Consider the following 17,521-nt stretch of genomic DNA (forward strand, 5'->3'; position numbering starts at 1 on the left):
CCTGTTGAGGTGGGTTTCAGCAGGCGCTTAACTATTTCTGTCTCTCCAAGAGAGTTCATTTAAGCCGAGCTGGACCTGCCTAGCGCCGCTCCGGGCGTGCTAGAAGACGCAACTTCTGAGCCTCCCTAGGCAAAGAACATACAGAAGTTTCCTGAGGTGAGGACCGGGGCTGGTCGGCTCCGCTCCGCTCCCTGCCCGGGCGCCGGCTGTCGCCCCGGCGGGCTGCTCAGAGGAGCAATTGCAAGAGAAACTGGGGAGGAAGGGAGAAGGAGGGAGGGAAAAAGGGGGAGGAAAGATCCCCCAGCCCTCCTTTCCACAGGGAGACGTCCCCGGAGCTCTCAGTCTCCCGGCGTAAGAGGTAGCCGCGGGTGCGGAGGCTCGGACGCTTCGCGAGGCGGGCGCAGCGGGAGTTGCGCGGGAGCGGCCGGAGCACCGCCCTCGGCGGAGGAGGCTCTCGGGGGTGCTGGGGAATCCGCGACAGCCGAGCGGTGCGCAGAGTCCGCTGCGTGCCAGGGGCAACGGGGCTGAGACGCTGCCTCCGCGACCGGCGGTGTAAGCTGCGCCCCTGCGAGCCGCGGAGCACCCTGCGCAGCGGCACCCGCCGCCTTCCTTTCCTCCCCATTCCTTCCCTTTCTCTCTCCCTGCTTTCCTCCCCGGCACCGCCCGGCCCTGGTGGGGAGCGGCCGCCCCTGGCTGGCCGCGGCCGCGGTGCCAGGGAGCGGCAGCTGCGCTTGTCCCCCGCGGAAACTTTGGCCGGCGCGGAAGGGGGAGGATGGAGCCGGGGGAGCCCGCGGCGGCCCCCCTCAACTGGTCTCAAGCTGGGGCAGAGCCGCCCCGCGGGGCGTTCAACCTCTCCGGGCTGCCAGAGGCAGAGGGGAAGCCCCTCTTCGGCATCGGCATCGAGAACTTCATCACCTTGATCGTCTTTGTGTTGATCTTCGCCATGGGGGTGCTGGGTAACTCGCTGGTGATCACGGTGTTGGCAAGGAGCAAGCCAGGCAAGCGCCGCAGCACTACCAACATCTTCATCCTCAACCTGAGCATCGCCGACCTGGCCTACCTGCTCTTCTGCATCCCCTTCCAGTCCACAGTCTACGTGCTCCCTACCTGGGTTCTGGGTGCCTTTGTCTGCAAGTTCATCCACTACTTCTTCACTGTCTCCATGCTGGTGAGCATCTTCACACTCTCGGCCATGTCGGTGGACCGCTACGTGGCCATTGTGCACTCCCGACGCTCCTCGGCCTTGCGAGTTTCCCGCAACGCACTGCTGGGCGTGGGGCTCATCTGGGCGCTCTCCTTTGCCATGGCCTCACCTGTGGCTCACCACCAGCGCCTCTTCCACCGTGAGGCCTCCAACCAGACCTTTTGCTGGGAGCACTGGCCCAACCCACGCCACAAGAAGGTCTACGTGGTTTGCATGTTTGTCTTCGGATATCTGCTCCCGCTGCTGCTCATCTCCTTCTGCTATGCCAAGGTGGGGCAAAGCAGGTAGTATGAAGGGTATGTAAAAGGAATGAGGGTGGGGGGACGCAATGGTGGCAGATGTCCATGAGCTGTGGGGCCATCTCCGGTGACATAGAGGGACGTGGGACTGTTGGGAGGTGACAGGGCAGAGGTGAGTTTGTGGCACAAAGGGAGAGGGCAGGTTTTGTAGCTGCGGGATGACTGGAGCAGATATGCATGTGTGTGCGGCACAGACAAGTCAGGACAGGGACTGAACAGGCCTAGGACGAGGGGATGTTCTGGCAGTTACTGGGGTCCCTCTGACAGATGTTCTTGTTGCAAAGTGCGAAGAAGCTGCAGCGCTCTGCTGCTTTCTCTGTCAACACAACTCTCCTATTTTCTTGAAGTGCCGTGTGAGTTAAACAAGTACAACAAAGCAACAAGTTGTTCAGGCTTCAGATGAAGCACTGTGGTTCCTTAAAATGCAGTGCACTTAAAAATGACACAAATCCAACAGTTGCGTCTGATGCAGTGAACATGTTCAGAGCAAATGGTAAATCCCACTGCCTGGTCCCTGTGAGCCCTGTCTTGTCCCACTTGAAGTGGATGTGAGGTTTACCTCTGACTTCAACAAGGGCAAGGTGGTGCTTGGGAGCAATGCGTGAGGACCCAGGTAGGAAAAAGCAGTAAGTAAGGGTGCGTGAATAAGGGTATTTAAGGAGTTTTCTGCTCAGGCAAACAGTCATAGTTTTCTGTGAACATTAATTGCAGCCTTCAGCGTATGGTCCACTGCTTTCTGCTGCACAGGAGCTGGAGCTCCAGCTGCTGTTTGCTGGGTTAGGCAGACATTCTCTTGTTGCTGTGCCAGCAACCTTGAGGAGCAGGATTCCTCCTTAGGCAGTAAGTTACATTTGAAAGGATAGGTCTGCTCTTGCAATTAAAGACTGCTGAAGTGTTGAAACGTCAGTTCTTTATTTGACAAGTTAAATAGATGTAATTTGAACAACTAATTTTATGTTCAGTTTTATATGTATTTCATATAAATATTTCATATTCATATTTATAATTCTGTGTACATCAGCTTAATTGTGATGTGCAAGTTAAGGCTAGAGTGCTTGGTTCTGCTAAAACCAAGTTATGCAGAACTCAGAGGACAACATTTCTAAATTACTGTTTGTAATGAAAAAAGTCTGACCTGGTAAATGGAGAAGAAATACATGCTTTCATACATAAACTGAGTTCTGTTTTCTCTGGGTGAATACACTGATCCTTCATCTACAGTGCTGAATATGACTGAGCTGTTAGAGGGATGAAACTTGCTGTAGCCACAGATTATCAGTTTTAAGAAAAGATTACATATTTCAGGGAAAATGCTATGGAATGTGTGCAGAGGGAGCTTTTCAGCTATTAAGAATTATTATATTTTTCAAAGCCAAAGCATCTTCAGTTTCAGCATAAAGTGCCAGCCTTCAAAGTATAATTATATTACGGGAGATTGAAAACGTCTTCCGAAATTGCAACAGTCCTGCGTAGTATGGGGGAGGGCGAAAAGGGAAATATGCTTAAACAAAATACAAGCATAGTAAATAAAACACAACATGTTGTAACAAAGCACCACTACAAAAGTAGATCTCTCAATATTAGTCTGAATACGAAACAAACAAAACAAAACAAAACCCCCACAAAACCCCACATCAACAAAGCAGCTCTGTGTGAAATACATGCCCACAACAAGTTCACAAAATCAACGCCGCTCACAGTTACAATTAAAATCTTGTACTTCAGTTATTGCTAGGCTAGGATCTTGCCCTTGCTTGATGGTGTGTTTTGAGCCTTTATGTATGATCCTGCTTGCCATGGTGTCAGGCTGGAAGATCCAACCTGAAGGGATGAGTTTTAGGAGCTACATAGGAGATATCTGGTATTCCCATCACTGTCAATGAAGTTGAAAAATCCGTGACTTGTACATGGCTGTTGGAGGTATTTGTATTCTGTGGCATAAATGCTCATTCCTGCTCTCACTAGGAGCCACTGGCTAATCTCCAACTGCAGTATTATGGCTCATGGGGCAAGGTCAGGGGAAATTAAGGATGACTAGTTGGAAACTGGAGCTGAAGTTTTCGATTTGTCAAAGCCATTACTATTCTCACAGGTCTCAAGCAAAGTGGTCACTGCAACCTTTTGCTGATGTCACTGAAGTACTGTGAAGTACAACAAGTATTTGGGCTTCTGAATTCACACAGGGTTAAAAGATCACTGCTGTGTAATAGCCTTAGAAGTAGTATAGAAATAAATGTGTTAGTTTCTTATGGACTTCACTGGTTTTCATGAACTATGGATCAGCTAAATAATGCAATCTTCTGATACAGTAGATTAAGACAAAGGAGACTCATTTCTCTATCCGAATATATTGCCTTTTCCAGACTCCTTTAAGGCAGTTGTTTCTTTTATAAGCAAATTGCAATTGAACTTTCAGTTTTGAAAGTCTCATTTTTTAGGCACTCTAATAGGGAGCTGAGTTCGTTCGCTCTCTCACTCTCTATTAAATTATGTTAGGAGAGATTTGTATTTTCCCCAGTGGATAGCAATAGTGGAGAGCCTACGGAAGTGCTGAAATACTGCTAGATATTTGGAAACAGCATCCTCCCACAAAATCAGAACTGGAAATCTCACATGACTTGCTTTTAAAGCAGAGATTTATGAGATTGTGCTCTGTGTCCTGTGTGTACAGCTATCCTTTTCCTTTCTCCCACAAGTAACTTTTGTTGAGTTTCAACCAAATTTGATAGAGGAGTGAAAATATCAGAAAGAATGATATTTCCCTAGTTTTGTGAAAACAGGAGTCAACGAAGAAGATAGATAGAAAATCTGCATCATCCTCTTTCCTTTAAGGAGAGTCAGTTTGCACTCAGCTGTTGAAACATCAGACAAGCCATAGGGGGAAGAGGTCTGATGTAGCGTCTACTTATGGAAGACACACACCTTTTAGGGAACACACAGTCAAGAGATCACAAATCCATAGCAAACAAGATTTTGTTGGCTCACAGAACTACTCTTGAAAGGAGCTTACTACTCCACCCAGAGGAGCAGTGATTATATAGTTATTAGTTAAGTTACAGTGCCATATTTTCTTAATACTGATTTTTTGTATGTGTTTTGTAACATTGCTACAACATTCGCTCACTAACGTGATCTCAAAGGGCAAAGTGATAAATGCTTCCCAGTGAGCTTCTAACAATTGACATCTGCCAGGGTAGTACAACGGGACAACTGATTTCGGGTGCTTTTGCTTTTGAATACCCAGTTATGAGGATTCAGTCCTTGAAAGTCAGGCCTCCTTCAGTCAAACCTTTAGGTTGAACACCCAAAATCAGTAGCAGACTTATAGATGTATAATGTTAAAAGCTTTTTTGAAAAGCTTATTTCTTGCCTTAAGAATGTTTTCGTTAGTATCTATCATTCTGAACAATCTGAATTTATGGAAGTCATGTCTGATTTATAGACTTGGTTAAAAGTAAGTTGTAAAAAGTAGGATCCTCAACATAAAATACAAGCTTTTATGGCTTTTGGGTTAAGATATTATATTTTAAATTTTGATGAGCAATGAGGGAAGACTTTACTAAACCACACTGAAAAGAAAAGTATAAATGGTATGACACATTAGCAATACTATTAAATGAAAGAGGGTGAAGGATCTGTTGTGACAATAGAAGTAGCAGCATTACTTTCAAAAATGGATTGCAGGCAATGGCACTTGAATTTAAATCAAGTTCATACTATAAAATATGGTTCAGAGTGTAACACTCACATTATGGCTCTGTTAAACAAGCAGTTCATTCTTACTAGATAATGAACTTGGACAGGCTTTCCTGCTGCATGATTTTCAATGGCTGATAATGAAGGTGTAGTCATTGGAATTATTATATCCAGACAGACAGGAAATATGCTTTGCAACAGTATAGACTTCAGACTTTTACAGTATTTGTTAGTCTTACGTGAATAGGCACAGATAATCTATTTTTTTCTCTCTCCTGTATTGGAAAAATCCCTTTCTCAACTTGATTTGGTCATAGTTGTGGTATTACAGTCTGGACCAGACTGAAACTTCTTATACTTCTGTGATCCTAAAAGTTTTCTTACACCCTCTTTCACATCAGCATAACTTTCTTCCCTCATCTCCAGAAAACAGGAAAGCTATTCCTTCCCCAAGAGCCAAATAAGATCTCCAATCAACAGGTACATGAAAGCAGGAGTTAGCAAAGTTTCATGTAAAGAGTTAATTTTTCTGCAGAGCAGAGTTTTTGGAAAATATAACAGGTTGTTGAGAATAGGTTGTGATCTATTGTTTAGCAAGATGTGTATTTCATTCCATGAATTAAAAATGCACATGCAAGTGTAGGAGTGGATATCTTGAAGGACTTTAAGAAGGGCTTTCAGAAGGACTTTCTCTTTAGAGAAATAACCTGAGACAAATTAAGAGGCACTTGTAGAATACTTGCTCATTCAGGTGAAGTGACAGTGGCTGTTAAGAGATACAAACGATTATTCACTGGCCTAGAGAAGAAGTAATTTGAACAGGGCAGTGAGGTGTCTTTGATTTCCCTTGTAGTGTTTGTGCATAAACATGGCTCTTAATATCCCTCCACAGGGTTCTGTGTAGGTCTCTGAGTGCTGTTTGACTGCTGTTGATAGGTAATTAAATTCTGCCTGTTTCTCTTGCTGCTAGTTTGCATACCATCTGGTACACTATCGTGTAGAGCCAGCATGTTTTCACTGCGGAGAAATATGTATATAATCTGAAAGAGGGGAAGTTGAAAAGGATTCATTGGAAGGTTATCCTCTAAATCTTCAATAGACACCCCCCTCTCACTCCTCAGATACCAAATTTAACACTTTTGTCTACTGCATCTTTCTTTGGACCTGGGGAGAGATGCGATGATGTGTGCTAAAAATTTCAGAACAAAAGATAAAAATGCTTGTGACTTTAAAAGAAGATTTTGCAGTTCTAATTTCTGGGAAGTGTTTGTCTGACTTTAGTTTTGGGCTGTGAGGGAAAATCACAGTATAGTAGTCTGTGCATGACAGGAGATTGGATTCAGAAAGGCCCAGTAGAAGTAGCACATCATTGTAAGTTATGTGAAGTAGCAGTGATGGGAAGTGAACTTCACTGTATTTCTCCCATGCTCTTTTTTGTTTTACATATTTCACCCGTGAACTAAGCAGTACACAGTGACAGCAGGTGAATAAAGAGTGTGTGAGCCAGCGGGTCGTCTCCCTGGTCTTCTGCTGGACCTCAGGGGCTCTTCTGTCCTTTCTTTCTCATCTGCTCCTGGAGAAGAAAGAAAAGCTGAAGCGAAAACAGGACCTTCTCAGAGAAAACCCATTTGTTTTTCTCCTGCCTTTCCTGAACTCCAATTAGTCTTGGTAGCAGCCTGGCCAGTGTTTCAGAATAGGGAGTACATGCAGGGCCAAGTCATTCATGCACAAACATGTTAGTGCACAGGTAAGCACAAATGAACTGCACTTCCGATGTTAAGTGGTTACAAGTAATTTTCTTTTTTATTGTTGTTTCTGATTTCTGTTGTTTTATAGTTGTTCATTGGTAACTAAGAGTAGATATTTGAAAAGTGGAATCCACTGATGAGCGATGGTTATTCACAAATACTATAATTTCTTTTAATTCATTATGTAAGTTTCTAAGACTCAAATCCAGAGTGAGATCATGTCTGTAGGTCATCTTGCCTGATGTCTGTCCTGGTAGTGGTTAGCTGTGCATTCTAGAGAAAACAGGGAAAACATCCCCAGATAGTGTAAGAGAATTTGAATTTATACGCTTTTTCCCACCTCAAGAAGTCTCTTTATAAGCCCTAAAATTTAGTGTTATATGGCTTAAAAAAATCCTTTTAATGTTGGATGATCTTACTTATTAGATTGTTCTCAGTTCACCTTAGAGCTATGTAAAATGCAACCTAACATCATCATCATCTAATTGAGCTCTACACCTCAGCACTCTCTTTATTCCTCTTATTTTAATTAAATCCTTGAGTTTATTTCAGCATCTCCTTTTTTTAATTCTATATGGTTTACAAATTGTTAAACACATTCAGCTGAAGAGATATTCCCTGCCCTCCATGCCTACAAATCATGCCATGTGAAAATATTAGATTCAGTTAATAACGACTGCAGGTAAAGTAGGGTGTGCACCTCTATGTGACCACTGTCCAAAATCTTACGTATAAATAATTATGTTAAAATTTGGACCCTGCTCTTCGATGATGAGCCTTTTTGAGACATATTTAAAAGAAATTACTTGTGAAAGGTGCATGACAAGTATCATCAAATTCTTGATAAAGGTCATGCTTCATGTGAGATACATTTTAGTATAAATTATTTTTGAAAGCCTAAGCTTCTGTCGAAGATCAAATAGCACCAATGTCCTGATTATATTAACCAAACATCCATCTGAAGAAAGCAAATTATGCAGGTGACTCAGAAAAGCTCTGACTGAAAACATACACTTTTTATGTTACATGCAGTAAAGGTCATTCTAAATTAACAAGCATTGACATTTTCATGGAAGAAGAGTGATTGTTAATTCTGAGTGCATGATAGGTTTCCATTTGTTGCCTTGTTCATTTGAAATATATGTTTGTTATGTAATACATCTGAATGTTTATAGAAGAATTCAGTTGCGGCCTGCTTCATATTCGTTGATTCCTGCAGATGCAGATGCATAATTCCTTTGGATTTTATACTGTGCGCTTTTGAAATGTGTCCGTTGAATCAGAGATGTTTGTAAGCGACTCATCAGTAATGGAAAATCTACCCTAAAATACATGGGTTTGAATTTTAGAAAGCACTGAAATACAAGATACAAATTAATCTTTTCAGGTTCTTAATCATCTGCATAAGAAGTTGAGAAACATGTCAAAGAAGTCAGAAGCATCCAAGAAAAAGGTAGATTACTTTCATTACCATTATGTATTTGTTTGTAGTTTGTTTTGTGGCTAAGCTAATTTAGTATCATATTGCTTGTTGTCAAAGATGTAATGGAGAGAAGGAATTGAAGTATTTAATGATGTATTCAGTGTCTCTCTGAATTTAGCAGGATTGGAATATTTTCTAATCTGAGTTTTCCATCGCAGTGCATTAAGCCATTACCTAAGATCCCCATATTCTGAACTTCAGAGCATCTGAAGTTTACACATGGATAGACAACTTGTCTCTGATATTAAATTGGGGTGGTTTTTTTTGCCTCACAGGCATTTTTCCCTAACTTGTAAATATTTTCCTTTTTTTTTTAATTTATTTTTTAAACTAGCTGAATCATTTATGAATAATTACTAAGTTATATGGTGAGACTTTAAAATGAGGTTTATTGTTCTTTGTGATAGAAGTCCAATAAGAGACTTTTAATGATACTGCAATTCTGTTGATTTTCCACAAAACGTTTTTCTCTGCTATGTTCAAGTCAAGTCATGTACTGTTGCAAGTAGAATCGTGAAAGGTCTTTAAAGCAGAATATAAGCTTTGTGATTTAGAACAATATTTGATGTGTTTATATATTGAATTTGTCAGTTAATATAACACAGTTCTGATTTTTGAGCAGATTTGACCAAAGTAATGATTTGACTAACTTCTCAGTTTATGAATGCAGAGCCAGAAAAAACCCTTAGGCTATAGCTCTTCATTTGATCTGATCACTATTACCATATGGGCATGCAGACTGTCTCCAATGTAAATGGATATACATGGGCTCAACAGGGAATAAGTAATCTATTATTTATGCATTCCCTCTTTTATTGAAAAGTATCGTAGTCAATAGATTTTAATACCTAGAATTAAAAGCACTGTGGTCCCGATTCCATAAAATACTTAATGTATATACTTTTACACTTCATGTCATCAAGGCCAAAAGGTCATTTTCAAAGGTGTTCTGCACGTTGCCATCTCTACTCTCATCTAAATTATTCTCAAACTGGAAATGTCTCTGCATTTACTCTAAACACTAACTCTTAAAAGTTGCAAGTAAAAATCAGATCTGGCTTTCCTATCTTCAGGGAAAAGCATCACATATATGCCCAAGGCTACTTGGATGTATTAATGTTCAGAAACCAAAGGGAAAAAAAAAAAAATAAAGGGCAGCCCAAACTTTTTTCTTTGCCATAGCAAATACATTTTTCATTCTACAGCCTAACTCATGTTTTTTCAAAGCAACTCTGTTTTCATTAGTGTACTGTCTCTCTCTGGTTACTGTATCTTTCTTCTTTTCCTTCTACAGTTTTGTTAAAATGCAGTTCAGGCTTAATTATACATTTATAGCTTTATTCAAAACTTTATGAAAATTTCAGCAGTAGAGTATTAAAATTAATTTGCCATGTATTTAGAAAAAAGGTAGTGAAAAATACAAATGTGCCTAAATGTTATTTTTCATGCTTTTTCATCACAAGGCATCAATATTTAACATCATGTATTTTGGTTGGTTTTTCATGTGCTAATGAGAAACCCTAAGGAAGCTCCCATTAGGTAAACAAGAGCTGCCCTTTAGTGTTACTTTGATTGCAAGCCATGGTGATGATTTTGGAAAGGTAAGCTCTGAAGTTAGGATTAGGAGGACTAATGGGATATAACAGATGTTTGAGGTTCTCTAATGCAAAATTGCTTGTTCTGCAGATATGAAAAACCTTAAATAGTTACAAGAGGCGCATGGTCAACCTCTGTTTTCAGGTGTATCTGTACAGTCTGTTGGAAGTCAGTGATTTTCCTGGTATATTTTGAATTTTTAACTCAGTGAAGTAATATGCCTCTTTTGAAATAATTGTGGAAATGGTATCCAGACAGTATGTTTTCAGTTGGAATAGTAACACATTTAAAGGATCAGAAAAGGAACTGCTCTTAATTTATACTTCCTTGTTAGCACATGTTCTCCTGATGAGACCTGAAAGAGAAAATATGCATATGACTATTAGTGGCAACTGACTTATACTCCACAGGGCTAAGTAGGGGAATGGCTTGTGGAAACAGATGAATCCTTGAGACTAAACAAATTATATTTACTACAGATATAATGTCCTTTGTTTCTGTTGTGAGATTTTACTAACCAACAACATAAGTTACTTTGGTCTGTTGCCAGTGAAATCAACTTTTATATTTTTCTGTCAGTTTCTGTAAATTCAGCCATGTTGTGTTTAGATAGGTTAGTCTGAATTATTATATATAATCGATTCAGGAAATAAAGACCAACTTCAATAAGCTAGCAAGAAGACTAGATATACTCCGTACTGCAGTATTTATCACTCTGGCCTCTGGGTTACTTTTGCCTGTGGAGAAAAGCCTAAGTTATCTGAAAAATTATGTTGTAAGTTGTTAATATAGTAATGATAATGGTCCATAACGTAATATGCTTTTAGAATTAATAGTAGGCTTTTACTGGGAGAGTGAATTAGTTGAAAGAGATGCTTATTAGAGGAGTAGATATTAATTAGTTGAGCAACTGCAAAGCACTAATTGCTGTTTCTGAAGTAAGTGAAAGCTAAAGAAAACAATTGACAGTCCAGCTCCACTGTGCCCTGACAGAATACCTTCAGCACCTGAAAGGTCTGTACTGACTGATGCTGTAGTTGTCTGGATGGATCTAATGAACTTGATGGCACTCTCTCTCACAAACAGTGAAAGTGGAATCAGGAGGCAGCACTGAAGATATTTTGTATTCTCTTTTTCTAAATTTGGTGTTTGGTGGTGAGCTTTAATTTCCAGATTGGTTTTGACAATGTGTGATCACCAGAAATTTCAAGCTCCTTGCTTTTCTCTTTTTTTCGCTAGTTGTATCCCAGAATGTTGTTGCATGATTCCCCCTGTGGAAATTTTACGTTTAAAGGAGAGACTTTCAAAAAGCTCCTGCTCCTTTTGCAGACACTTGAGCAAAGTGTTCATCTGACTGCTCTAAGCTCTTCCACTATCTGCCCTCATGTATAATAGATCTCTCTTGAAATTATGGTCAGAAATCCTTGTACACCATACTAAAATATAGATCATTAGATCTGGATGAGATTTCCCAAAGACCCATGTTATTATTATTTTACCTCAAACTTATGCTTTTGTCTAGGTAATCAGGAACATCATTCTTTCAAGCAAGCTATGCATTTGCCTTTTACTATGGCATTTTCAGGGCTAAGGTTCTTCTTGCAGTAGTCACTATGCAGACTAAAGCCCATATAGGCATGGAGTAAAATCAGTAATAAATAGTCCACAGTGTGTTCTTTCTCAGCATCTTCCCCTGCCCCTCAGTGGTGGTTTTGAAGCAGGTTTAAAGCTGATTCTTCAAGTGCTCATCAAACATCTGTGTTTTCCTTTCCCTGTCTCAGACAGCACAGACTGTGTTGGTGGTGGTAGTGGTTTTTGGCATCTCCTGGCTGCCGCATCACGTGATTCATCTCTGGGCTGAATTTGGAGTTTTCCCACTGACTCAAGCCTCCTTTCTCTTCAGAGTAACAGCACACTGCCTGGCTTACAGCAATTCTTCTGTGAACCCGATTATATACGCATTTCTCTCTGAAAATTTTAGGAAGGCCTACAAACAAGTCTTCAAATGCCAGATAGGTAACGAGTCACCTCTGAATGACGCCAAGGAAAATAGAAGTCGAATAGATACACCACCATCTACCAACTGTACGCACGTGTGAACTTTGAAAAGTCCTAAATGTTGGCTCTTCATTTGTGTGAACCAAACACCTGAAAAACAAAGCACAATGAGCTTTATCTTGGGTTTATCTTGATGAAGTTAATTGGTATTTAATGGACTGAAGTTGCATTTATAGCAAGACTGTATGTTGTGAAACTGATATGAAGGAAAACTGGGCTGATCCTTTGCATATTAGATAGCTTTATCAAATGAAGCTCTTGGACCTTTAAAAGATACTTGAGAAAAAAATGTTGGATATGATATGTCTGTATTCTTACTAAGCACATGGTGTGTAAACATTCAAATATACAAGAAGGAAATGTTGATATGGACAAGTAACTTTCTGACATCTTACTTCATCGAAGGGAAGAGATGGCTAAATTTTCTGTCTTACAGATAATAAATATGTTAGTGCTATGATTTCAGAGAGGAAAAGTTTTGTTATCTCTTCAGATTGTTTTGACAATGCCTCTTCTCTTTTTAATGTAAAGATGGGCTCTGATTCAGAGTTGAAATAACCTGTGTACAACTTGAGGGAATTGTCTTATAGAGGAAACACCAATTATACCTGTTTAGCTGTCTTTTTAATGTAACATATTGAGTAGTGATGGAGTTCTTTCCAGTTCATATAGCTGCCTTACTGTATACACAGACCTTCTGTGTGCGCTGTATAAGGTTTTGTTTACGGCCTGTGTATAGTTGTACCAAAATGAGGATTTATGTCTATCTGAGGGAAGCTTTTCTTCATGTGTTGCATGTGCGTGTATGTTTTGTTAACTTTATAGACTTTGAGGTGGAGGTATAGTTTTAAATGTGCAATATATACATATGTTTTAAAATATTATGTTGTATAAAGTGACTCTAGGCAATGCTTAAGCGTTCAAAAATAGTATTCCCTTAAAAGTTGTAGGAGGGGCTTGATATTGTGTACCTCTAAATTGGAAAAATTCAGAAGGATGTGTTTAAATCGATATGAAGTATCTAAGGTAAATAGCCCAATTCTGCAAATTCTTAAATAACATGAGTAGTTTCAGCAATTTTAGAAAAGTAGTTAATATGTCTTTAGGTGGTAAACCACTAAAGAAATAGTGGAAAGGCACTCAGTCATTTGAGAACCTTACTGTTAGCTGGAATAAGATATGCTTTTACCTTTTTAAGTTGAGTAACTGAAGTTGAAGAAACCTCTAGACAGTCTCTCAAGGCAGGGATATCCTCAGAGTAGGATTGCTTCCTTGTTTAGGCAAGTTTTGAAAATCTCTAAGGGTGGAGATTCAACAATTTTTTGGGGACAACTTGTGCCAGTGCCTAATCTCCCCCACTAAAACATTTTTTCTTTCCTCAGTTGGGATTTCCCTTGATGTAGCTTGTGACTGTTGCCTTCTGTCTTTTCACTGTGTACTTAAGTCTTCTCTCTAACTAAAATGTAATTTAAGATGGCAGTTAAATTTCCCCCAGCCTTCTCTTCTTAAACAATGTGTCACTCTCAGTCTCTCCTCATCTGTCGTGCTCCAGCTCCTTAGCCAGATTAGTGGCCTTCCACTGGCCTTCCTCCAGCATATCCATCCCTCTCGTGAACTGGGAAGTTCAAAACTGAACAGAGTGTTCCAGATGTGCCCTGACAAGCACTGAGGAGACTAATCGCTTCAGTGTGTTGGAAGCACATCAGCTATGGAGGGTTAGCTCACGTGAAAATGTCTATGTGTCAATATTGTCTGCTTGGAATCAGTAAAATAATATTGAAGACATGCTATTGCATGCATGGTGTCTGTGTTCATTCTTTCATACAAAGGCACAGTTTGATGATATTGCTAGGAATACAAAATACATGAAAAAAAAACCCTCAATTGGAGAAGGAGGGTTTATCTGTGCAGGAAACCATTTTCTGGGTTAGGATTGAGGTTAGGAAACACAGAACAGTGTTGAAGTGCCTATGAGCTTTCAGATCCTTGTCACTCACTAATCACTCAAATCATTAAAGCGCTATCAGACTTCAGCTGAATTTATAACATATTAGGAAATTCTACAGATTTGAAAATAATATTTTTCCTTTAAAAAATGCTTGTGGTTTTATTGCTTTGAATAAAAAATTACAATGTGAATATGTAATTGTATAAAGTTAGTGTGCTGAGTTTATTGTTTCATCTGGAAAAGACTTTTTTTTTTTTTTTCCTAATTTTACATAGTTTTAAACCCAGGAGTTTGATAGTATGGGAGCTACATCTATTTGAAGTTTTAAGGTGCAGCACAAACTAGTTAGAAAGGCCCCACCTGATTCCTGGTGAGTATCAGTAAAACCTCCACCTCAGTTCTTAAAGAAACCATAAGAAGCAGCTGACACTCCAAGGCTGAATTTCCTGCCTAAAACACTCTTTTGTCTATATCTGTGACTCCAGCATGACTTCGATATACTCAGCTGTGACACAGAGGTTGTGACTGTAAAAGCAGTGTTAACATATGCTGTGAACTGTGTCTAACACTTGAGCAGCTGGACGGTTGGGCAGGAGCTTGTGCCACAAAAATGGCTAATTTGGGCAGAAAATTGGGGAATGGGTGCTGATGATGCTGTACAACTGAAAGTTCTGAGCCCATTGTCAGGGATTGTTGTTTCTGGTAGGGGGCAAAGCAAAAATTTCACTTCACTTATATACCTAATATGCTTTTTTTTTTTTTAACATCTTTTTAACCGGAAAGGTTAATTTCCTCATACGTGTAGTAAAGGAGAGGGGAAGGGGAGAGAGAAAAATAGTATTTCTCTGGCTAGGGCAGAATTTTCCACTCATAGGAAGATAAATAAGCCTACTGAATTCCACACTGTTTTGTGAATTGTAAAGACTAATGTTTAAAGGGGTCAAGAAATTATTCTGTCAGGGTTTTTTGTGCAATGTCAGCTCTGCCTGCTTGTAGGTAGGTGTTTGAGGTACGATACAAAAGATTATAGCAGTGCTCTTCTTCAACTAACTAAACCTAAAATACATTTCCAAGATACGTGTGGGCACAGATGCACACTGATTTCTGCTATGCAGAAATCAGATCTAAGATCCATAGCCAAAATGAAAAAATTAAATGGCACTTAACCAACATACTGTTCATCATGTGCATGAAAAATGGTGGGTCTTGCTCACCTATATGTTCAGCTGTGCTAATTTCACAGGTAATTGTATCACCCTTTTAACTAATTTTGAAGAAGGTAATAATTTTTATTGAAAGCAAAGCTAATGCTTAATGGCTGCTTCTAAGTGAGTCATTAAACTTCAGGTTTAAGTCAAAAGTATGTACTAAACATTTATGATATATAATACTTTAAACATTCAGAATCGCCTAAAATTTCTTTCTTGTATCAAAAAATGTAGAATTTCCTAATATTTTTTATATGTCTAAGGTAGGTAACAAAATCGTGCTATAATAGATTACAAAGATATGAACAAACTGGCTGAAATTATCTGTAAAAGATGATGACTGTATAAATAGCTAACTTTAATTTCCCATCTGCAATCTTAATATTCTTTTTAAAATTTGTTTATGATGAATGAATTGGATATGTGATTATTTACTGGGTTTTGTGAAGTCTTTTTCTAAATTTAAGCATTGAAAAAAGTGTATTTTCAAAACCATGTAATTTTTGGCAAGATAGGACATTTTAATGACATGTTTTAAGTTATGGTTCTTTGAGCTTTGTATTCACTTTCACTCTGCATGCATGCACCTCTTTCTTAAAACCTTTTTTTTTTTTCAGAATCTTCATATTTAAAAAATAATGTCACTATTTCCAAGAGATAAACATTAAGCTTTGTATAATGTTGCAGTGAATTTCACTTTAAATCCCACATTGTAGGGAAAGTGAGGGATCTTTTTATAAGATAATGTTGTGAATACATTATTTTAGACATTGTTATCTTCATGGTTGCTTCACAGTACGATGTGTCGCATTGAACCTAATGATATTTGTGGTATTTTGGGAAAGAGTAAAAGCAGCGAAAAGAATGGCTGTTAGCTTACAGAGCTTGTGTTACTGTTATGTGTTCAGTACACGTACAAGTGTTGAAGAAATCCTGTGTTTGTTTCAATGTGTAATGAATGTAAAGTAACATGCAGTTGTTTTAAGATGTACTGTACTTTCCATGAATTTTCAAGTGATATTTTCAAGAGGTCTGTACTGTCTCTGCTTGTCTCTACAATATGAAATACAAACTGCTTTTCTTACACGTTTACTTAAGAACAAGTGGTGCCCTCAGGAAAACTTCCAGAAAAATTAGTGTACACAAAACTCAATAGACTTTGAGGGCTGGATGTCATTGTAGGTTGAAAATACCTTTTTGAAAATTTAGCTGATATAAAAAAAAACCATTCTCATTTTCAACTACTTAAGTGCAGGAGCTTGGTCCTCCTTTCATTCAGGCTGGTAAAAGTCAATTGAAATGGACGAAATTCATTGATATTTCTTATTCAAGTGCAGTTTAAATCTCTGTAGTTTACATGTTGCTTAAGAGACATACAAACAGAGCCAGATCTATGTGTCTGAATATGAAGAGAAACAAATCTCTCCAATGATGGAGGCAATCACATCAGTGCATATTTGTGTGTAGATTTGCATTAACATTGGGCCCATTAACTGGGCTATTTCAAGACAGTAAAAATAACTAGATGAGCAGAATATGATCAGTTCTACACCTAATGAAATGCACTTTTAAAAACAAAAGTAAATGCTACAGCATTTACATGGATTTAAAATTATGTGGACTTTAGTCCATCAACTTTACTGTGCAGTTCTTAAACAATCATTTGTATAAGCACACGTACTTGACATTTATAGATACATTGGTGCACCTTGGCCAGTTAGATTTACTGGCTGCAGACTGAGGTCTTGTTTTATAGACATATTTGCTTAAGTGCAGCATTCTTGCCATAGAAGGCTTTGCACCATTTCCATTTCATGGTTATTCCATTCCCTCATAAACATCTAACCATATTTAAAATTTGCTGAAAAAAGTAAAATCTCTCCTTTACAAATAAATCATCTGAGCTATATAGATGTTTCTAGCAAAACCTGTAGAGAATTTATCAACTTGGTTAAGTTTAATATTAAGATTCTGAAAGAAAATACAAAATTCTTGCTGATGGCATGTAGATGTGACATTTATAGATGAGGTGATGGCATGACAGTGTTCCTTTACATTGAATTTCATACAAGCAAACACAATTTTAATATAGTAAAATGAAAAGTCATACATTTAGGAATGAAAAACATGAGGGAAACTTTAAGAATTCATTGTTGCACTGGAAAATGGTGATTCTGAAATTGTCAGTTAACTAAATATAACCTCCAACTCTGTGTAAATTAAAGGACTTGCATACGTACTACCTGGAATCACGAATTCAGAACATGGGTGTACCTGGGGT

At 39.1% G+C, this 17,521-nt stretch overlaps 1 protein-coding gene across 1 annotated transcript; it reads left to right on the forward strand.

Moving 5' to 3' along the window:
- The first annotated feature begins 669 nt into the window (after window positions 1-669).
- GALR1 (galanin receptor 1) lies at window positions 670-16,273 on the forward strand. The gene is made up of 3 exons (XM_030508487.1): window positions 670-1,474; window positions 8,335-8,400; window positions 11,808-16,273. Exons 1-3 carry the CDS (start codon window positions 773-775, stop codon window positions 12,123-12,125), a joined length of 1,086 nt encoding a protein of 361 aa, XP_030364347.1. The 5' UTR covers window positions 670-772; the 3' UTR covers window positions 12,126-16,273.
- The last annotated feature ends 1,248 nt before the right edge of the window (window positions 16,274-17,521 follow it).

Source organism: Strigops habroptila, chromosome 1, assembly GCF_004027225.2.
Source record: "Strigops habroptila isolate Jane chromosome 1, bStrHab1.2.pri, whole genome shotgun sequence".
NCBI lineage: Eukaryota > Metazoa > Chordata > Aves > Psittaciformes > Psittacidae > Strigops > Strigops habroptila.